The sequence below is a fragment of the Haliotis asinina genome, chromosome 7 (assembly GCF_037392515.1).
Source record: "Haliotis asinina isolate JCU_RB_2024 chromosome 7, JCU_Hal_asi_v2, whole genome shotgun sequence".
Lineage (NCBI taxonomy): Eukaryota > Metazoa > Mollusca > Gastropoda > Lepetellida > Haliotidae > Haliotis > Haliotis asinina.
In genome coordinates this window covers 61,725,801-61,744,765 of record NC_090286.1, presented here as the reverse complement: position 1 = coordinate 61,744,765, position 18,965 = coordinate 61,725,801, and the positions used below count along the sequence as shown (strand labels likewise).

Sequence of the window (18,965 nt, the reverse complement as noted above, 5' to 3'; positions counted from 1 at the left end):
GTAATTTTGCCAGCATAAGAAATAAAAATAAGAATTAATTTTCCCCACGCGAAAAGTTAAATCCTAATATATTTATTGGCTCAATGATAAGAATTTAGTTGCAGTCTTTTTCTGTATAACATACTAATTACAGACAACATGCTAATCTAGACTATTCAAAAGTAGGGTGTTCAGTTAGTGCAGCCTCTGGTTTCCAGCAAGACGCAACATTCCACACACGGAACGTTTGTTATACAGTATGTCATTATGTATTGAGAATGGAAATCCAAAGCACTGGGACTTTTGAGCCTGTTCCAACATTCCACTGTGACTTTGGAAGACTTGGTGTATTTGAGATATTGTCAGACAATGTTTCAAAAAGCTATTGCTGGAGTCTTGTCTTCTACTACGTGCGGATCTGACATGGCCTTGAGAGCAAGCCATACGAAGTTGCCTCCCTTTAAGTAGTTATCGCCAAATAGCCATTCGGTAAGTTCCTCAGTAGAAAGTAGTGGATAAGTCTAGCTGTCAACAAGGTTACGAAGTCACGTAACACTGTTTGTAAAGATGTAAATTGTTAGACCTCCACAGTTGCATGTTAGGTATCCAGTCAACTAACGGTAGTTATAATTCCTCTGTAAATGTGTAAACGCGAATTCACGGTGTCGTCTCATAAATTAACCTCGCACTTTTTTACAGGAATTTTTCTGTGTTTGTCAATGCATATTTTGACAAAATGACCGTGAAAGTGTTGTTAGATCAGTGAAACTGGTGTCGGATCCGTGAAAACGACATTCTTTAGAGGCACGAGATGGCATTGCCAGCCAGATCGACAGACAAATACCCTCACTAACTTCCCAACTAAGTTTCATCCAGTTGTGATATTTCAGATGTTGTTATAGAACATAGGTAGGCAATGTATCAAGCAGCAGTAAACAAATTACTGACAACCATCCATCGTAGTATCAATGTCTTGAGTCATCTTTGCTTCATATGTTTTTTAATCAGTGTGGTATTAAACGACTCCAGCATGAATATTGATGATTCTATGCAATCCTGCTTTATTAGTTCACAGGTGGATCATTGGTTTAACACACCACCCATCGTTGTTTTGGATCTGTTGATCCTAAGTTTGAATCCTTGTTTCTTCCTGACTTGCTGGTACCAACACCTGCATATGTATCCCACCAAAGTGATAATTATATTGTTGAGACAGTCTACCAGAGGACCTAGACACTGGACCACATAAATACATGACATTGAGTATAGTTTGAAATTGGAGAACGTTGTTCCTTATTACACAGTGGGGTAATGGAGAATAAAAGTGAACTGTGATGATCAGACAGATTAGTGATCAAAACGTCCCGATCAAAACGTCCTGACGAGTGAGTGAGTGTGGTTTTATGCAACTTTTAGCAATATTCCAGCACATCAGGGGACACCAGAAATACAGGCTTCACAAACTTGGCTTGTCAAGCGGACACTTTAGCCACTAGGCTACCCATCATCACCCTGAAGCTTTGTGAGTTATTGCTGCAGGTACAGGGTGCGTTTCTCCTTCATTCCAGGAAGACACCAGCCCACTTGGTGATAATGGCGGAGACATCGGTGTTGTTGAGTGGGCATCTGCTGAGTGGTGGACAAGAATATCGTGTACACCTGTCCGCCATTGGCCTGAACTGGCAATTGACCAATCAGAAGAAGGAACCTACAGGTAGTTGCTGTCTTGCATGCAGTCTTCTGATTTACATGTTGTTGTATTTCTCTATTTTTTTATTGCTGTTGTTTTGTTACATTACATGGATACATTTCCAGATTTCTAGTTGTTACACACTTTGTCATAGGAAGTCATTTTGAAATGGATAAACTAAATCAATTTAATCCGATGAAATGAAGAACAATATTTGTATGAAGTATTTGTATGAATGACTTAAAATTGAAATAATTCCTTCTGAAGGAACTAGAAAGTTGAAAGTTGAAAAGTATTGCCATCTAAATTAAAGGGTTGTTTCTTTGTGGGAATGCAAATGAATATGTTCTTTTGGATGGTCACTTGGATGTGTCATTTGTTTTACCACAGTAACTGCTGAAACATATGTGTTTTGACTTTCTAGGATTTGTCCCACAGCAAGTGAGTTGAGTTTCTGTGGAACAGTAAAAACTAACACGTCAAACTATTGTGCAAGTTTTTTTGAGGCAAAAAACAATCCAAAAGAAGTTTTCTTGTAAATTTACATTTGGGTCAAAACAAATATTAGGATTTAACTTTGAGTCTGGAAAATTTTTTTTTTCTTATTCTTGCAAAATTACTACCAGCAGATTCATAAAACAAGGAATAAAATTGGTCTGATCTGAAGATAAAATAGCGCAGTTGATATTCAGTATCTTGGTTGATATGTGTAATTGGTCTGGCCTGAAGATAAAATAACACAGTTGATATTCAGTATCTTGGTTGATATGTGTAATTGTCGTTGAAGGTATCATATGATCATTTTGTTTAAATCTTTTACGTCATAGACTTACATAGATATGGTCGACTAAAGGGATAAGGTGGTCAGATTCACTGATTTCATTGATGAATATCATTGTATCCAAATGGCTGAGATCAATGGTATTGATGTCCATCACTGGAATCTCTCATCCAGACCTGTATCATTTGGCTGGGAAATTACTGAGGGCAGTGTTCAACAAACAAATAAATAAACAAATAAACAAACAAATGCATGCAATTGACCATATCATGCATACTGGACCATGCCATATTAACAATCTCCCAGGTTGTCATATTGCATGATGCTTTCAACAGTTATGACATGGCATAAAATCTTAATATTGTAGTAACAGGCCAACCATAGTCTTTGAAGGGCATTTAGAAGTGAAATACATAAGAATGAAGATTTTTATGGATATCAACTTCTTGATATGAGAACACAACGTTTCGGAGTTAATGCTTACTCCTTCATCAGGTGATTGAGAATGGGGTACAGAGCTATATTTATATGTGCAGATGAAACAGTAACAAAGTAACAAGTGGAATGAATTAACGAAAGCTCGAAGCCAGTATAAACAAGCACTGATAGGAAGCCAACAGTTATGATAACAATGATGGAAGCCAATGGTAATACATTACAGATGATAGGATATGTTACATAACACAGATAGGAGATAAGGACGATGTACATGATTGGGGATAAGGATGGAAGCCAATGGTGATACATTACGCATGATTGGATGATGTTTACATAACACATGATAGGGGATTAAGGATGATGTACATGATTGATAAGCATGTTTACATGAGGGTTGATGATGTACAAACACAAGTAGATTGGCTATACATGAATACATAGATAGAACGTACACAGATAGATGAGATTAATTTATCAATAAGTCCCAGGAACTTGGTAGGTACACTCCTTGGTCACGGTTGATTGCTGGTTTCTCTCTCCGGATCTCGATGGCCTGTTGCAGTTTCCTTTGGCGCCAGTTTTTGTTGTTGGTAGATAGTATCCTCCCATCGAATTGAATGTTTAGGGTTCGTGAGAACGTGTTCAGAGATGGCCGATTTCTGGTCGAGTTTGCTGACGGAGGTCTGGTGTTCCTTCATTCTGGTGTTGATTGGTCTCAGCGTTTCTCCAATGTATAGGTCGCCACAGTTGCAAGGGATCTGGTAGGCGCATCCTCTCAGGTTAGGGTGTTCACAGCTGGGTCCTTTACCGTTGGCTTTTAGGTAGGTCATGATGGTCTTGCCACTGGAGAAGGTGACATCGATGCTGGCTTTGGTCTTGATGAGGTGTGATATCTGATGACTGATGGGGCCAAGGTAGGGTATAGTTACTCTGATGGGTGATGGAGAAGGCTTGAGGCGGGGTTCTCGGTCCTTGAGGGTCTTGTTGATGGTGGCTGTGATGAGTTGGGAAGGGTAACCGTTGAGTGTGGTGAATGTCTTTCTGAGGTGGTCCAGTTCATTGTTTAGGGCATCAGGATGGCAGAGGGCTGTGGCACGTCTGGTAAGGGTGGCGATGATAGCTTGCTTGATCTGAGGGTGGTGGCAGGAGTTGTAGTGGATGTACTGGTCGGTGTGCGTCGGCTTGCAGTATACTGAGGTTCTAAGTCCATCGTCTCTGGTGTGGAGGGATACATCAAGGAAGGGCAGGTGTTGGCTGGTCTCTGTCTCCATCGTGAATTTGATTCTTGGATGTTGGTCATTGAGGTGGTTTAGGAGCTCGCTGGGGTCATTGTCATTGGCGATGGTGGTGAAGGTGTCGTCGACTTTGCGGTACCAACAGAGGGGCTGGAACGGAGCTGTGGAGAGGGCTGCTTCCTCGAAGGAGGTCATGAAGATTTCTGTAATGAGGGGAGAAAGAGGTGAGCCCATGGGGAGACCGTGGATCTGCTTGTATATCTTGCCATTAAATGTGAAGTAGGAGGTGTCAAAGCAGCTGCGGGGGAGGTTGATGATGCTGTCTATGGTGAGGTGGGTGTCCAAGTCATCTATCCTGTTGGCTAACTTGCTGTGAAGGATGTCCAGGGCTTCTTCTAGTGGGATGTTGGTAAAGAGGTCCACGACGTCGTAACTGACCATGGTGCCTGTGAGGTTGGATTCTTTCAGCTGGTTGACAAAGGATGAAGAGTCGCTGATGTAGGACTTGCCATCTTTGCCAAATGGAGCGAGGAGACGTGAGAGGAACTGGGTGGTGTTGTAGAAAACTGAACCTCTTGAGCAGACTAGGATCCGGGCTTTGGGCGGGTTCTTGTGGATCTTGATGGTAGCTCTTCTGTATGGGGCTTGGGAGTTGATAGGGTTCAGCTGGTTGAAGATGATGTCGTTGATTTCTCTCTTCTCATGGAGGTCCTTCAGGGTTTTCGTGTGTTGTCTTTCCAGTCTGGCCACCCTTAATCCCTTATCATGTGTTACATAAACATCATCCAGTCATGCGTAATGTATCACCATTGGCTTCCATCCTTATCCCCAATCATGTACATCGTCCTTATCTCCTATCTGTGTTATGTAAACATATCCTATCATCTGTAATGTATTACCATTGGCTTCCATCATTGTTATCATAACTGTCGGCTTCCTATCAGTGCTTGTTTATACTGGCTTCCAGCTTTCGTTAATTCATTCCACTTGTTACTTTGTTACTGTTTTATCTGCACATATAAATATAGCTTTGTACCCCATTCTCAATCACCTGATGAAGGAGTAAGCATTAACGTTGTGTTCTCATATCAAGAAGTTCATATCCATAAAAATCTTCATTCTTAGGCCAACCATAGCTAATTGTTGATGTTTCCTACACAAAAATGTATGAATACATGCAGTTGTTTTTTCATGTTCTTCATGTCTACTTTGCGAAACTGTCGCTGAGGAAGTATGTTAAACCCTGTATTATTTTAGAGGTGAGCTTGCCATGGAGTGACATCTACGGCCTGGTCACAGATGGCCAAGGGGAGACAACTCAGGTTAATGGAGAGGGCAAGAGCTTCACCATCCACTTTATATCCCACAAAAAGAATAAGAAGTGGAAAGCAACTGAGAAGAAGTTTGATGTGAAGGATGGTGATGTCAGTGAATGGGTTCGCCAGATACACGCCAAGTACAGACCAGGTGGGTCGCCAGGTGTGGAATGGGGATATGGCCTCCAGTACATCTAACAATGATGTATGTAATAAGAAAATTTGAAGTTTTAGACAGTGATACATTTTGGATAATTTGTGTTTTTTTCTGTTTAATCAGCGACCCCTAAAAGCGTGCTTGTGATAGTGAACCCAATTGGAGGGAACTGTCAAGGTCAACAGATCTATGAGAAGAAGGTGGCACCTCTATTCAAGACAGCTGGGATTGAGACGCATGTTTTCTGTCTGTGCCATGTTGCAGTTTAGATGAAATTAGTAAATTTGAATTTATGTCAAATTAAAGACTCAAGTTTCTCAAGATATACATGTTCGTCATATCAGAATTATGATGACATTTTAACAAATGCTGCTAGACTGGTTTTATGGGGATATTATGCTGTTGATATAAAGATAAGCATTGTAAGAAAGTGTGCAGGTATACCACAGTGTAGTATTCTGGGCAGAGAATGTACAATTGTATTGCAGAATGATCACATTGAATGTATTTATCTAAGAGCAAACAATAGACTGAATTTCTCATCATCCATAGGGAGCAAAAGTGTAGCAATTTCAGAAATGAATGCTGTAATTTGGTTGGACTGTCCATCTTCTGTTAAAGGAATTTGCTAGCAGCTGTAAATTATTTTGTAGAAAATTCTGTTTTTCAGTAACAGAGAGAGCAAAACATTCAGAAGAAATTATCAACAACTTTGACTTCTCTAAAGTTCAAGGGTGAGAGTTTGACAAATTTTACAATGTTAAAACATCGAGACAAAAAATGTCATTTATATATTAAAACAAAAATGCTTCTTAAGATCTAGATTGTTTAGTTACAAAAGATATGTGTGTAAAACTGGAATGTAATGGTGTATACATACAAAATGTTTACCTGTAATATTGGAGTCTACTGATTTCCTCAGGTTTGGTGTAGCACTAAAGTCTACTGACTTCCTCAGGTTCAGTGTACCACTGGAGGGTGACTTCCTCAGGTTCAGTGTACCACTGGAGTTGGTTGACTTGCTCAGGTTCAGTGTACCACTGGAGTTGGTTGACTTGCTCAGGTTCAGTGTACCACTGGAGTTGGTTGACTTGCTCAGGTTCAGTGTAACACAAGCTCAGACAGATCCTATATGGAGGACACGTGATTGTTTTGTCATGTCAGCAGTTTTCTCTGCTTGCAGCGTGGTGACTGTTGGGGGAGATGGGATGTACCAGGAAGCAGTCAGCTCGCTTATCCAGCGGAACCAGAAAGAGGCTGGCATTGATGCCAATAATCCAGAGTCTGTGCTCAAACCACTAGATATCAAGTTTGGCTTCATTCCAGCAGGTGCTTACTCCAGTTTACAGATTGTTTTCATCAGTTGTAACTTCCACAAGATTGAAGACATTGTATTAAACTGTATTATTAGGAAAAGAAGGTACAAACAGTTTGGTATTGTTTGATCTTGGCTTTTGCCTTTTATACTTTGTAATTTAAAGTATAGGTGATGATGTTTCATTAATATTTATCTCATGCAAGTTAGGTGCAACAGATTTACTAGCGTCATACTGATCATGCATACCAAGGTAGATTTACTTGTGTCAAACTGATCAGGCCTACTGATGGTGCACTACCAAGGTAGACTCAGTGGTGTCATACTGATTAGGCCTACTGATCATGCACTACCAAGGTAGATTCACTGGTGCCATACTGATCATGCACTTCCAAGGTAGATTCAGTGGTGTCATACTGATCATGCACTACCAAGATAGATTCAGTGGTGCCATACTAATCATTCACTTCCAAGGTAGATTTACTGGTGCCATACTGATCATTCACTACCAAGATAGATTCACTGGTGCCATACTGATCATGCACTACTAGTAAGGTAGATTCAGTGGTGCCATACTGATCATGCACTACCAAGATAGATTCACTGGTGCCATACTAATCATTCACTTCCAAGGTAGATTTACTGGTGCCATACTGATCATTCACTACCAAGATAGATTCACTGGTGCCATACTGATCATGCACTACTAGTAAGGTAGATTCAGTGGTGTCATACTGATCATGCACTACTAGTAAGGTAGATTCAGTGGTGTCATACTAATCATTCACTTCCAAGATAGATTTACTGGTGCCATACTGATCATGCACTACTAGTAAGGTAGATTCAGTGGTGTCATACTGATCATGCACTACCAAGGTAGACTCACTGTGTGTGCTATGTTTTGATTGTTGTGGAATCGACAGTCATTTTTCTTCTCTGATCTAAGACTATCAAGTCAGTGCAATGATGACTTTAATTCTTTAACCTCCTGATCATACTCTAACAGGCACTAGTCATTCATGCTCCCTGATTCTGCTCCATGTAGGTACAGGCAATGGCATTGCAAACTATGCTTATGGTGTTGTTGACGTCGAGACTGCAGCTCTCCATGTAATCCAAGGTAGGTCTTAACAGAACATAAGCCGTTATACATTTGCTTTTTCACTTCTACAGAATACTAATACATCATTGAAACAATGCTAGTCCTATGAAAATATTTTTACTTACATGCATAGTCGCAGGATATGTTTTTGTGTACATGCAGTTAAAATGCCTATTCTATGTAGAAAAATATGTTACTGTTTAGTATGTTATTGTGTGCGCAAACGTGATGATTTATTGATGTTGAGAATGAATATTTAGGAGAATGAGTCTGTAGTTTTGTGTTTTGACAGGTTTGATATTGGAGTCCAGATTCTGAAGGGTGACTCTCTGCTTTTGTGTTTTGGCAGGAGAGGTAAACAATTACAACATATTGGGTATCTACGAACCAGGCAAGCTTGTGTGCTACAGTGGTCTTCTGTTTGGATACGGATTATACTCTAAAGCGATAAAAATTACGTCTGACAAGCGATGGATGAAAAAACTCAGATATCCATGTAGGTTGGCATTTGTATTATTGTTTTACTTTTATTTATCACTCAAATGTAAATTTATGTTACATCACACTGGTTATCACATTGAGTCTTCAGATAACTTGAGATGTAGTGTGGGAGATGAAAGACAAGAGTTAATTCCCCTTATAAAGCTAACTAGATGTTAGGAAATTCTACTCGGAGGCAGATTATTCTTAATAAGCTTCTTGAAGCTCTCCTTTCTAGATGTTTTAAGCTGTTCTTAGTGTCACTATAACTATAGATAAATGTAGGATTTTAGCACCAGTCTAAAGACAGTACAAGTGTAAATGTAGTACATCAGTGTGTACATATCCAAGTATACACATGCCAAAACGTATTGCAAAGCCTATGATTTCCTACCCCCATATGACCAGTTACATTTATATGATAATCAGGGCTCACCATATACTGATGTTAGTTGTTCACATGTCAAAGGTGAGCATAACAGACAATACATGTTGATCAAGTATCTTGTTTCAGGAAACTGTTTTTACAGTTTTATTTTGTTATTGATAAGCGGATATAGGGCCTCTCCAACTGACAATTGCCCAAAGATGGCAAGTTGTTGATTTGCGAAATGCTTTCATATCTTTGAGGGCTATTGCAAAAGATGTTGTTGTCATCCATTCACTTTCAGCTAATAAGTCATGAAACATCAGCAGGCTAAGGTCCGTCTGTGTACAGATTGATCACAAGTGACAACCTCTAGGGCATGCACAACCCTTCTATGAATCACGTCTGCTCATGTCAAGTGGCATGTTGGAAACAGAGTGTCTTCCAAATCATCATTTGTTTAACAAGACAGTCCCAAAGCTCATAAAATCGCCAGGGTGTTCAGCCAAATGACATTTGTTGTTATCCATAGTACATAAGGCAGCACAACCAGCTTGGTGTCCAGGGCCTTCTTTCACAAGGTGATTGCAAGTCACTATGGTAACCTTAGAGCAATCTTTAAAGAACGAAAGTAAAAGAACAAATAAACTTTTGTTTTTTGTACTCTTTTAAACATTACTTTTGAAAGACCTGTTGTTAGTCAAGCAGAACACCAAATTCATTCGTTAAATTCTTGTGGTTAAGTAATACATAGCAATTAAAAGGTGCCAAAAGGTTGTGTCCACTCTAGCCTGCCAATGAAACCACAGACAGGTTACGTAACTTGTTGCCAGAGCAATGCAGGTAGTTTGAAGTGATGTAATGTGAGAAAGGATTTTCAGTTAGGATTCAATAACGGGCATGGCATGCTTGTCATTTTGGTGATTTCTCAGTGTCAGTAAAGACATGCCAAATTTGCATTGGCAGTCAGTTGCTCCCAGGTGTCAGTTGATGGTGTCATCATGCACAGATTGGACCCTGCAGTTTGTGTTAAATGGGTTATGTCTGTAAATGTGAAGTGAGTGTTATGGAAGCCTGTAGTAAGTATATAATAAATTGGATGGTGTGACCCCTACCTTGCTCCCCAGATAGAAAATCTCCTTAGATTTGTTTTCATCAAGTTAATAAATCAAAACTACTTGCTAGTTGTAGATGACGACCGAAAGGATTTTACATGACACAACTTATAACATAACGATTTCTTCCTCGGAACCAAGGCTGTGGTCAAAGTGACAATATTATTGTAAGTAGTAATATAATGACTCCCACCTCGCTTCCAAGATTGATGTTGTTATGTTATAAGCTATATTATGCAAAATCCTATTGTCCATCAATCAAATACATATTGTACTGCCAGCAGAAAGTAGTTTTGATTTTGTAACTCAGGGAAAACAAACCGAAATAGTACTTATTATCAGACTGACAAACGTTCTTGACAGGGCAAGACACGACAGCTTGTAACCTACCAATTCATACAACCCAGGGACGGAGGAGGGGTTGGATGCACACCCCTGCACCCCCCTACTGGATCTGCCCATGTTATAGTTTTGACAACAAGTGATTTTAGAAGGAATCGTCTATGAAAACAAGTTGTAACTGGGAAGTTAGGCAAAGCAGACGACTAGATTAAATGATAGTAGATTGTGAGAACACGAAGCTGTCATTTTTCACAAATTGTGTCGATTGGAAAGGTTGAAATTTCGTTTGTGGGAGAGAATTGTGCACTACTAAAGGTCAATTTACAGTAATTAAATGTCAAAATGAGTAAGATGCCAATAAATGAATTTTGTATTTCTGCCCCCCTAGAGTATACATGTAGGTGATCTTTAAGGTTAACCTTAGTAAAGGTTGCCTCATGTAAGAAGCCCCAGCTGGAATTATGACGTCATGGGGAAGAGTCAATTCGTTTCATAAAAGTCTGTTTCTTTTGTTCATGACTGATGGTACCATGGAATACCTTGAAGCAAGTATTATTTGGTGTCTGTTAATTGATGGTGCTACACATGTCTCTTTAACATTTCCAGAAGCTAATGGTGATACATATCTCTGTTGATATTTCCAGATACCAATGGTGGTACATCTCTGTTAACATTTCCAGATACTAAAGGTGGTCGGTTAACATTTCCAGATGCGAATGGTGGTACACAACTCTGTTATCATTTCCAGATGCGAATGGTGGTACACATCTCTGTTAACATTTCCAGATGCGAATGGTGTTGCACATCTCTTTTAACATTTCCAGATACTAAAGGTGGTACACATCTCTGTTAACATTTCCAGATGCTACAGGTGGTACACATGTCTGTTAACATTTCCAGATACTAATGGTGGTGCACATCTCTTTTAACATTTCCAGATACTAAAGGTGGTACACATCTCTGTTAACATTTCCAGATGCTAATGGTGGTACACATCTCTGTTAACATTTCCAGATGCTACTGGTGGTACACATCTCTGTTATCATTTCCAGATGCTTTGCTGGCAACATTACTGGGCAAGAAGCGTGAATTCAATGCAGACATCCAGTTTCTGGAGGCACCGAGTAAGGAAACTGACACACGTGATGTAACCAAAATGTGAGTAATTAGTGGCTCCAGTAGAAAGTATGGCTGTGTATCGGCAAAGATACTGTCTTTTGTTGTAATACAGTGTGATACATGTGTCTGTATTGGGATATGGATTGCTACATATTGGAAGCTAAGTTTAAGAGTGAGTGACACTGATTGTACATGTAGATCTCAAGTTGTTAAGGTTCAGATGTAGGCAGAGAGTTAGGTGTAGGTGTAGAAAGTCTAACAAACCCTAGCTTACCAAAGCGGAATTAGGGACCATTCATAATTTATCACTAGGGGGAGCAATGAGGATTTGTATATTTTTTCTGTTCAAATCTGGTAGCCCCCACCTTCAATACTTTGGACAAAACAAATAGCCCCCCACGCATTCTATGTACAAAACACATGTCAGTGTAGAGTGAGGAGGATGTGTAGAGAGTTAGATGTAGAGTGAGGAGGGGGTGTGGAGAGATAGATGTAGGTGTAGAGTGAAGATGAGGTGTAGAGAGTTGGATGTAGGTGTAGAGTGAAGAGGAGGTGTAGAGAATTGGATGTAGGTGTAGAGTGAAGAGGAGGTGTAGAGAGATAGATGTAGGTGTAGAGTGAAGAGGAGGTGTAGAGAGATAGTTGTAGGTGTAGAGTGAGGAGGAGGTGTAGAGAGATAGATGTAGGTGTAGAGTGAAGAGGAGGTGTAGGGAGTTGGATGTAGGTGTAGAGTGAGGAGTAGGTGTAGAGAGTTAGATGTAGGTGTAGAGTGAGGAGGAGGTGTAGAGGGATAGATGTAGGTGTAGAGTGAGGAGGAGGTGTAGAGAGATAGATGTAGGTGTAGAGTGAGGAGGAGGTGTAGAGAGATAGATGTAGGTGTAGAGTGAGGAGGAGGTGTAGAGAATTGGATGTAGGTGTAGAGTGAAGAGGAGGTGTAGAGAGTTGGATGTAGGTGTAGAGTGAAGAGGAGGTGTAGAGAGTTGGATGTAGGTGTAGAGTGAAGAGGAGGTGTAGAGAATTGGATGTAGGTGTAGAGTGAAGAGGAGGTGTAGAGAGTTGGATGTAGAGTGAGGAGGAGGTGTAGAGAGATAGATGTAGGTGTAGAGTGAAGAGGAGGTGTAGAGAGATAGTTGTAGGTGTAGATTGAGGAGGAGGTGTAGAGAGATAGATGTAGGTGTAGAGTGAGGAGGAGGTGTAGAGGGATAGATGTAGGTGTAGAGTGAGGAGGAGGTGTAGAGGGATAGATGTAGGTGTAGAGTGAGGAGGAGGTGTAGAGAGTTGGATGTAGGAGTAGAGTGAAGAGGAGGTGTAGAGAGTTGGATGTAGGAGTAGAGTGAAGAGGAGGTGTAGAGAGTTGGATGTACTTGTAGAGTGAGGAGTAGGTGTAGAGAGTTGGATGTAGGAGTAGAGTGAGGAGGAGGTGTAGAGAGTAAGGTGTAGAGTGAAGAGGAGGTGTGGAGAGATAAATGTAGGTGTAGAGTGAGGAGTAGGTGTAGAGAGATAGATGTAGGTGTAGAGTGAGGAGGAGGTGTAGAGAGTTGGATGTAGGTGTAGAGTGAAGAGGAGGTGTAGAGAGTTGGATGTAGGTGTAGAGTGAAGAGGAGGTGTAGAGAATTGGATGTAGGTGTAGAGTGAAGAGGAGGTGTAGAGAGTTGGATGTAGAGTGAGGAGGAGGTGTAGAGAGATAGATGTAGGTGTAGAGTGAAGAGGAGGTGTAGAGAGATAGTTGTAGGTGTAGATTGAGGAGGAGGTGTAGAGAGATAGATGTAGGTGTAGAGTGAGGAGGAGGTGTAGAGGGATAGATGTAGGTGTAGAGTGAGGAGGAGGTGTAGAGGGATAGATGTAGGTGTAGAGTGAGGAGGAGGTGTAGAGAGTTGGATGTAGGAGTAGAGTGAAGAGGAGGTGTAGAGAGTTGGATGTAGGAGTAGAGTGAAGAGGAGGTGTAGAGAGTTGGATGTACTTGTAGAGTGAGGAGTAGGTGTAGAGAGATAGATGTAGGTGTAGAGTGAAGAGGAGGTGTAGAGAGTTGGATGTAGGAGTAGAGTGAAGAGGAGGTGTAGAGAGTTGGATGTAGGTGTAGAGTGAAGAGGAGGTGTAGAGAGTTGGATGTAGGTGTAGTGTGAAGAGGAGGTGTAGAGAGTTGGATGTAGGTGTAGCGTGAAGAGGAGGTGTAGAGAGTTGGATGTAGGAGTAGAGTGAAGAGGAGGTGTAGAGAGTTGGATGTACTTGTAGAGTGAGGAGTAGGTGTAGAGAGTTGGATGTAGGAGTAGAGTGAAGAGGAGGTGTAGAGAGTTGGATGTAGGAGTAGAGTGAAGAGAAGGTGTAGAGAGTTGGATGTAGGAGTAGAGTGAAGAGGAGGTGTAGAGAGTTGGATGTAGGTGTAGCGTGAAGAGGAGGTGTAGAGAGTTGGATGTAGGAGTAGAGTGAGGAGGAGGTGTAGAGAGTAAGGTGTAAAGTGAAGAGGAGGTGTGGAGAGATAAATGTAGGTGTAGAGTGAGGAGTAGGTGTAGAGAGATAGATGTAGGTGTAGAGTGAGGAGGAGTGTAGAATGAGGAGTAGGTGTAGAGAGGTAGATGTAGAGTGAGGAGATGTAGAGAGTTGGATGTAGGTGTAGAGTGAGGAGTAGGTGTAGAGAGATAGATGTAGGTGTAGAGTGAAGAGGAGGTGTAGAGAGTTGGATGTAGGTGTAGCGTGAAGAGGAGGTGTAGAGAGTTGGATGTAGGAGTAGAGTGAGGAGGAGGTGTAGAGAGTAAGGTGTAAAGTGAAGAGGAGGTGTGGAGAGATAAATGTAGGTGTAGAGTGAGGAGTAGGTGTAGAGAGATAGATGTAGGTGTAGAGTGAGGAGGAGGTGTAGAGAGTTGGATGTAGGTGTAGAGTGAGGAGGAGGTGTAGGGAGTTGGATGTAGGTGTAGAGTGAGGAGTAGGTGTAGAGAGATAGATGTAGGTGTAGAGTGAAGAGGAGGTGTAGAGAGATAGATGTAGGTGTAGAGTGAAGAGGAGGTGTAGAGAGATGGATGTAAGTGTAGCATGTAAACTGCAGGTATAGACTACCAGATGTAGTTGTTGGTGTGGTTGAATATGTGTAGGTGTACAGATGCATGTGTAGAAAGTTAGATGTAGTGTGGAGAGCCAGATATATGCATGAAGAGTTAGATGTATGTGTAGAGTGTTAGTTACATGTGTAGACTACAAGATGTAGATCAGAGTACCTGTTGTAGGTGTCCATTCATGTTGCAGTATTGTGCAACACTGTATTCCCTGATTGTCACACTGTTTGACACTGTTTCAGGGCAGAGTCAGAAGGAGCCGCTGCCTCCCCAACGCAAACAGGTATGCAGTCACATTATGTGCTATCTAGTGAATGCTATGTAGCAGGGTACTATGTTACCATTTCTACAGCTGGAGTTTCTACTGTACCAGTTGAATTAATTAAGCAGTGTAGCATCATTTTGAGCATATTGCCAGAGCAATCTTTTGTTGTGCAATCTTCTGCTGTTGCTGCAGTTGTGTGGTGTCACTCTCACAACAGAGAACAGACTGCTAGAGAAATATACAGAAGTCACTACAGGAACATATAGTTGATATGGCAACACATTCACTATGGCAACAAAACTGTTCATTACATGTGTTTTGTCTAGTTATATGACAGCTGTCTGTGAATGAGTAATATGTAACCCATACATTGTGTTGACAATCCACCTCCTCTAGTTCTGTTGACGAACAATCAGTCAATGTTATGACTACAAGTAAGTAGATAAAATAAATAGTAACATATTTATAAAGTGCCTAATATCCACTGTAGCAATGCTCACAGGCGCTGTTTCAGCATTGGGGAGGGGAATACTTCATATAGCTTACAGAAAGGCAGCAGTGAACAGATGAGTCTTGAGGAGAGATTTAAGAGTTTCTTTTCATGAGGTGTTCCTGATTTCCTTTGGAAGAGAGTTACAGAGTCCAGGGCTGGCAAAGGAGACGGCTTGATCGGACAGTTGGTTTGGAGGTAAGCGGCAGGCACCTAGTTTTGCCCTCATGTTGCAGGCTGGAGGAGACTGGAGACACAGGATTTCATGGATGTCCTACTGTTTGTCAGTGATCTCAACACTGCCGGGGAACGTCTCGTCATGGACCCAACCTCCAGCACCACCACAGTCCTGTTCTCTAAACTGTGTGGAGGCATTACTCACCTCAAGGTGTTTCTGGGGGTAATGAGTGGGAAGAAAGACAGTGTAAGTGTCATTACAGTATACTCCTTACTTTGGTTAATTTATGTTCCACATATTATTTACTGCATGTTTCATGCTTTTTTTTTGTTACTGTATGTTCAATCCGTGTAGGTCCGGGGTAGAATAGGCCTTCAGCAACCCCTGCTTGCTCCCAGTTGCGCAGATTGATGCTCATGCTGTTGATCACTGGATTGTCTGGTCCACACCATTGCCATATAGCTGGAATATTGCTGAGTGGGGCGTAAAAATCGACTCACTCACTCTCACTACTGTATATTCCATGCATAGGTTACTGCATACCTCAGGCATTTGTTACTGCATGCTCCATGCACTGGTTATGGCTTATTCAATGCATTACTTAGCCCCCACGACACATTTTGCAGGGGGGGCATTTAAATGTATGTCCATCAGTGCAACCTTGCATATTTGCCTTTTAAACCTTTCAATATTTTTTCATCAAACTTAACACATAGATAGGTATGGTGGTATGCTGGTGCCTTTGACAAGTTTTGGAGTTCTGAATAGAATATTTGCATTTCCATTGTAACTATTTTGACCTTGACACTGATGGCAGTGTTCTTCTCAAGTGTAGAATTTAAAAACCTTTCAGCACTTTCCTTCCACATTGTTTACAGATATCATTATATCCAAGTTGTGTAGATAGATGTTGGTCACTCGATTGTCTGGTCCAGATTCGATTATTTTACAGACTACCATCATATAGCTGGACTATTGCTGAGTACTGAGTAAAACTAAACTCACTCACTGCTATGGACATGCCAAAAACATTTGACATAATCATAACTAGTAGACATATTCATGAAGAGTATTTTGCTATTGGGGGGTTTACTGAAGACTTTGATTTCTTGTTACTGCAACCTCCATTCATTAATTACATCATGCTCCATGTATTAGTTGCCATCCCTTCCTTCAATCTATGTAGTTATTTACAACGTGAGGATCACAAAACAATGACAGTGCTTCTGTGCTATTCCAGCTGCAGGCTCCACAGTTGACTGTCCTTAAAAACATCAAAGGGTTAAAGATTAAGGTCAAGGTCAGTGATGAGACCTCTTCTGTGTCTGAAAAACAAAAAGAACTGGAACACATACTGGACATTGACGGGGAGGTGTACCGAGCAGAGAACATGGATCTTGAGATACGGTAAATCTCTTATTAACAGGGAAAATAATTGTCTTGGTTCCTTGGAAGTTAGAATTTAGAATACCATTTCTTATGCACTTAGTGCTGTTGAGATGCAAATTCTGAATAAGTCCATACAGAGAGAGTTCACAAATGAGTCCACAGCACTGTAATTTTACTGAACAACAGGTGACAAACATAAGTGTATGTAATTTCAACATGTAACAGTAAGTAATACTTTATTTATGTCTATTTCAGTTTACTGTCTCAGTTTGTTCCCGTGTTTTCTTCCCCTGTTGAATTGCCCAGTTTGCCGACAACAGAGATATGACTCTCCAGCTGGTACAGGCTCACTAGGGGACCAGCTTTCAAAAGTCACAAATTGCTTCTGTCCATCACCAAGATGTGCCTTCATCCTGTTACCGTGTGTTATTATCTAGTTTCGCCGGTTGTTTCTTTGTTTGTCCACACTATAACTGTGTTCTAAAGGTGTTCAACCTGCATCACAGAGACCTTTCTACCAGCATGACCAGGAGATACAGTGTGATGCAAATGGAATACTGCTCAATGTGGCTTTCAACCAAACTTACTACCAAAAATGATTTTGTCAAGCTCATTCCTACTTGTGATGTTATGGTTAGAAGTGATCAGTATAAGAGACAGAGTACAGTACAAAACTCACCTCAAATTGCCTTTATAATGAGAGACTGCTAATTTGTAATACACAAGCAATATGTTTGTGTTTCAAGAGGAAGAAATATGATCTACAATCTGCACAAGGTTATACCCTGATGTAACAATTCTGTCAAAGATAATCCCAGTTCTGTTCCAGAAGTGCCATTATGTTTAAATATTCATGTGGCCTGTGATTGGCTGATGCTGTAAATGCTGTCGATCTGTGCTATCGAGTGTTATGTGACACGGTTGTATTTTGTGAGCCACATGTATCCGCATACTACTTAATATCTATATGTGCAATAGTTTGACTTTGTGAAAATTTCAAAGTATGTATTAATGATCTTTTGTTCCAATCACAGCATTTATAAACTGCAACAGAATGTTCAATGTTTCAGTATGGGCCACCCAGTGTATACCTTTGCTGAATGTATTTTAGTGCTTGGGGTTTTCCCACCTGAAATAGATTTGTAAATGTTTCAGATGATGCTTTTAATGTGTACGTGCTATCTATTCAAGTCAGTTGTGTTTTTTTTATATTGATCACATTATGCTTAATAAAGTATATATCTTATATTTTGTGATCTATTTTTTAACTTATAACACACTTATGATATTATGGAAAGTACAATTACATATTGTATAAGTAACACATGTGATTTTGATGAATGGTTTGTAAACAATGCTAAGACGTGACTTTGGTCAGAGGAAACACCCATAGCGTATAAAGGTGGTTGGGTTGTTGTATAATGCTGCACTGCATCATTACTGCAACAAGCATGGTTTGCTAAAGACCAATGCTAACCCAGATCTTCACTGGTATGGTGTTTAAAGACCGTCAGTCAAGTCATGCCCCGATCATCTGATCCAACCTATTGCATGCAGGAAGTTCAATTCCAACCCAGGTTTCTGTCAGTTTTAGAATTCTTAAGACTGTCATATTTTGTAATAAATACATGATAAAACATAAAGAAAAAACACTGAGATACAACATTTAAGTTACCCAAGGATTAGCTGGAAGAAAAGAATTGCCTCTTTGTGGTTAAATCAACAAACTAATGAGTTGGCCGTCATAGTTCTTCTCTTTGTTTAACAAAACTGTCAGCAATGTTCTAGATATAACTGCAACCTTATTTTGAAGCACAGTTCCTGAATCATAAGTTCTGAAGCTCTTACAGTAACACAACAGCCCGAAATGAAGCAATCTGGAATTTCCTTAGGTTCTGAATCCTGTGGGGTGAATCCTGTCTCCCACAAGGGAGACAAACAGGGAGGCATCAGTCTGGCCAGACCAACCATCTACTGATATAATGAGCAACATCCACACTTAAGGGATACAATAACCAACTTAATAGCAAAAATGGGTCGCATTATCATAAAAATACCCGCTTGTTATAAAAAATTAGCAGGCCACCATAACTTGGTAATGCCTACAGAGTGGTTGATGACAAGCCATTATCAAGCCCTGTTGGTAGGTGATATCATAAG

General features: G+C 40.6%; 1 protein-coding gene across 2 annotated transcripts; it reads left to right on the top strand.

The window, feature by feature from the left end:
- The first annotated feature begins 427 nt into the window (after positions 1–427).
- On the top strand, positions 428–18,051 carry LOC137290408 (ceramide kinase-like). 2 transcript variants are annotated; one of them, XM_067821317.1, is made up of 13 exons: positions 428–468; positions 1,548–1,693; positions 5,381–5,590; positions 5,720–5,842; positions 6,267–6,330; positions 6,780–6,925; positions 7,957–8,031; positions 8,363–8,509; positions 11,370–11,475; positions 14,726–14,766; positions 15,475–15,662; positions 16,657–16,823; positions 17,061–18,051. In XM_067821317.1, the coding sequence occupies exons 2-13, from the start codon at positions 1,573–1,575 to the stop codon at positions 17,131–17,133; spliced, it is 1,461 nt and encodes a 486-aa protein (XP_067677418.1). In that variant the 5' UTR covers positions 428–468; positions 1,548–1,572; the 3' UTR covers positions 17,134–18,051. The 2 variants fall into 2 exon arrangements, with proteins under 2 accessions (XP_067677418.1, XP_067677419.1); XM_067821318.1 differs by having other exon boundaries at positions 461–599.
- Positions 18,052–18,965: the final 914 nt, after the last annotated feature.

Coding starts and splice junctions, on each gene's coding strand:
- LOC137290408 (XM_067821317.1), top strand. CDS start 1,573: ATGGCGGAGACATCGGTGTTGTTGAGTGGGCATCTGCTGAGTGGTGGA. Junction 5,843..6,266: donor GATTGAGACGCATGTTTTCT/GTCTGTGCCATG, acceptor TCTGTTTTTCAG/TAACAGAGAGAGCAAAACAT. Junction 8,032..8,362: donor AGCTCTCCATGTAATCCAAG/GTAGGTCTTAAC, acceptor GTGTTTTGGCAG/GAGAGGTAAACAATTACAAC.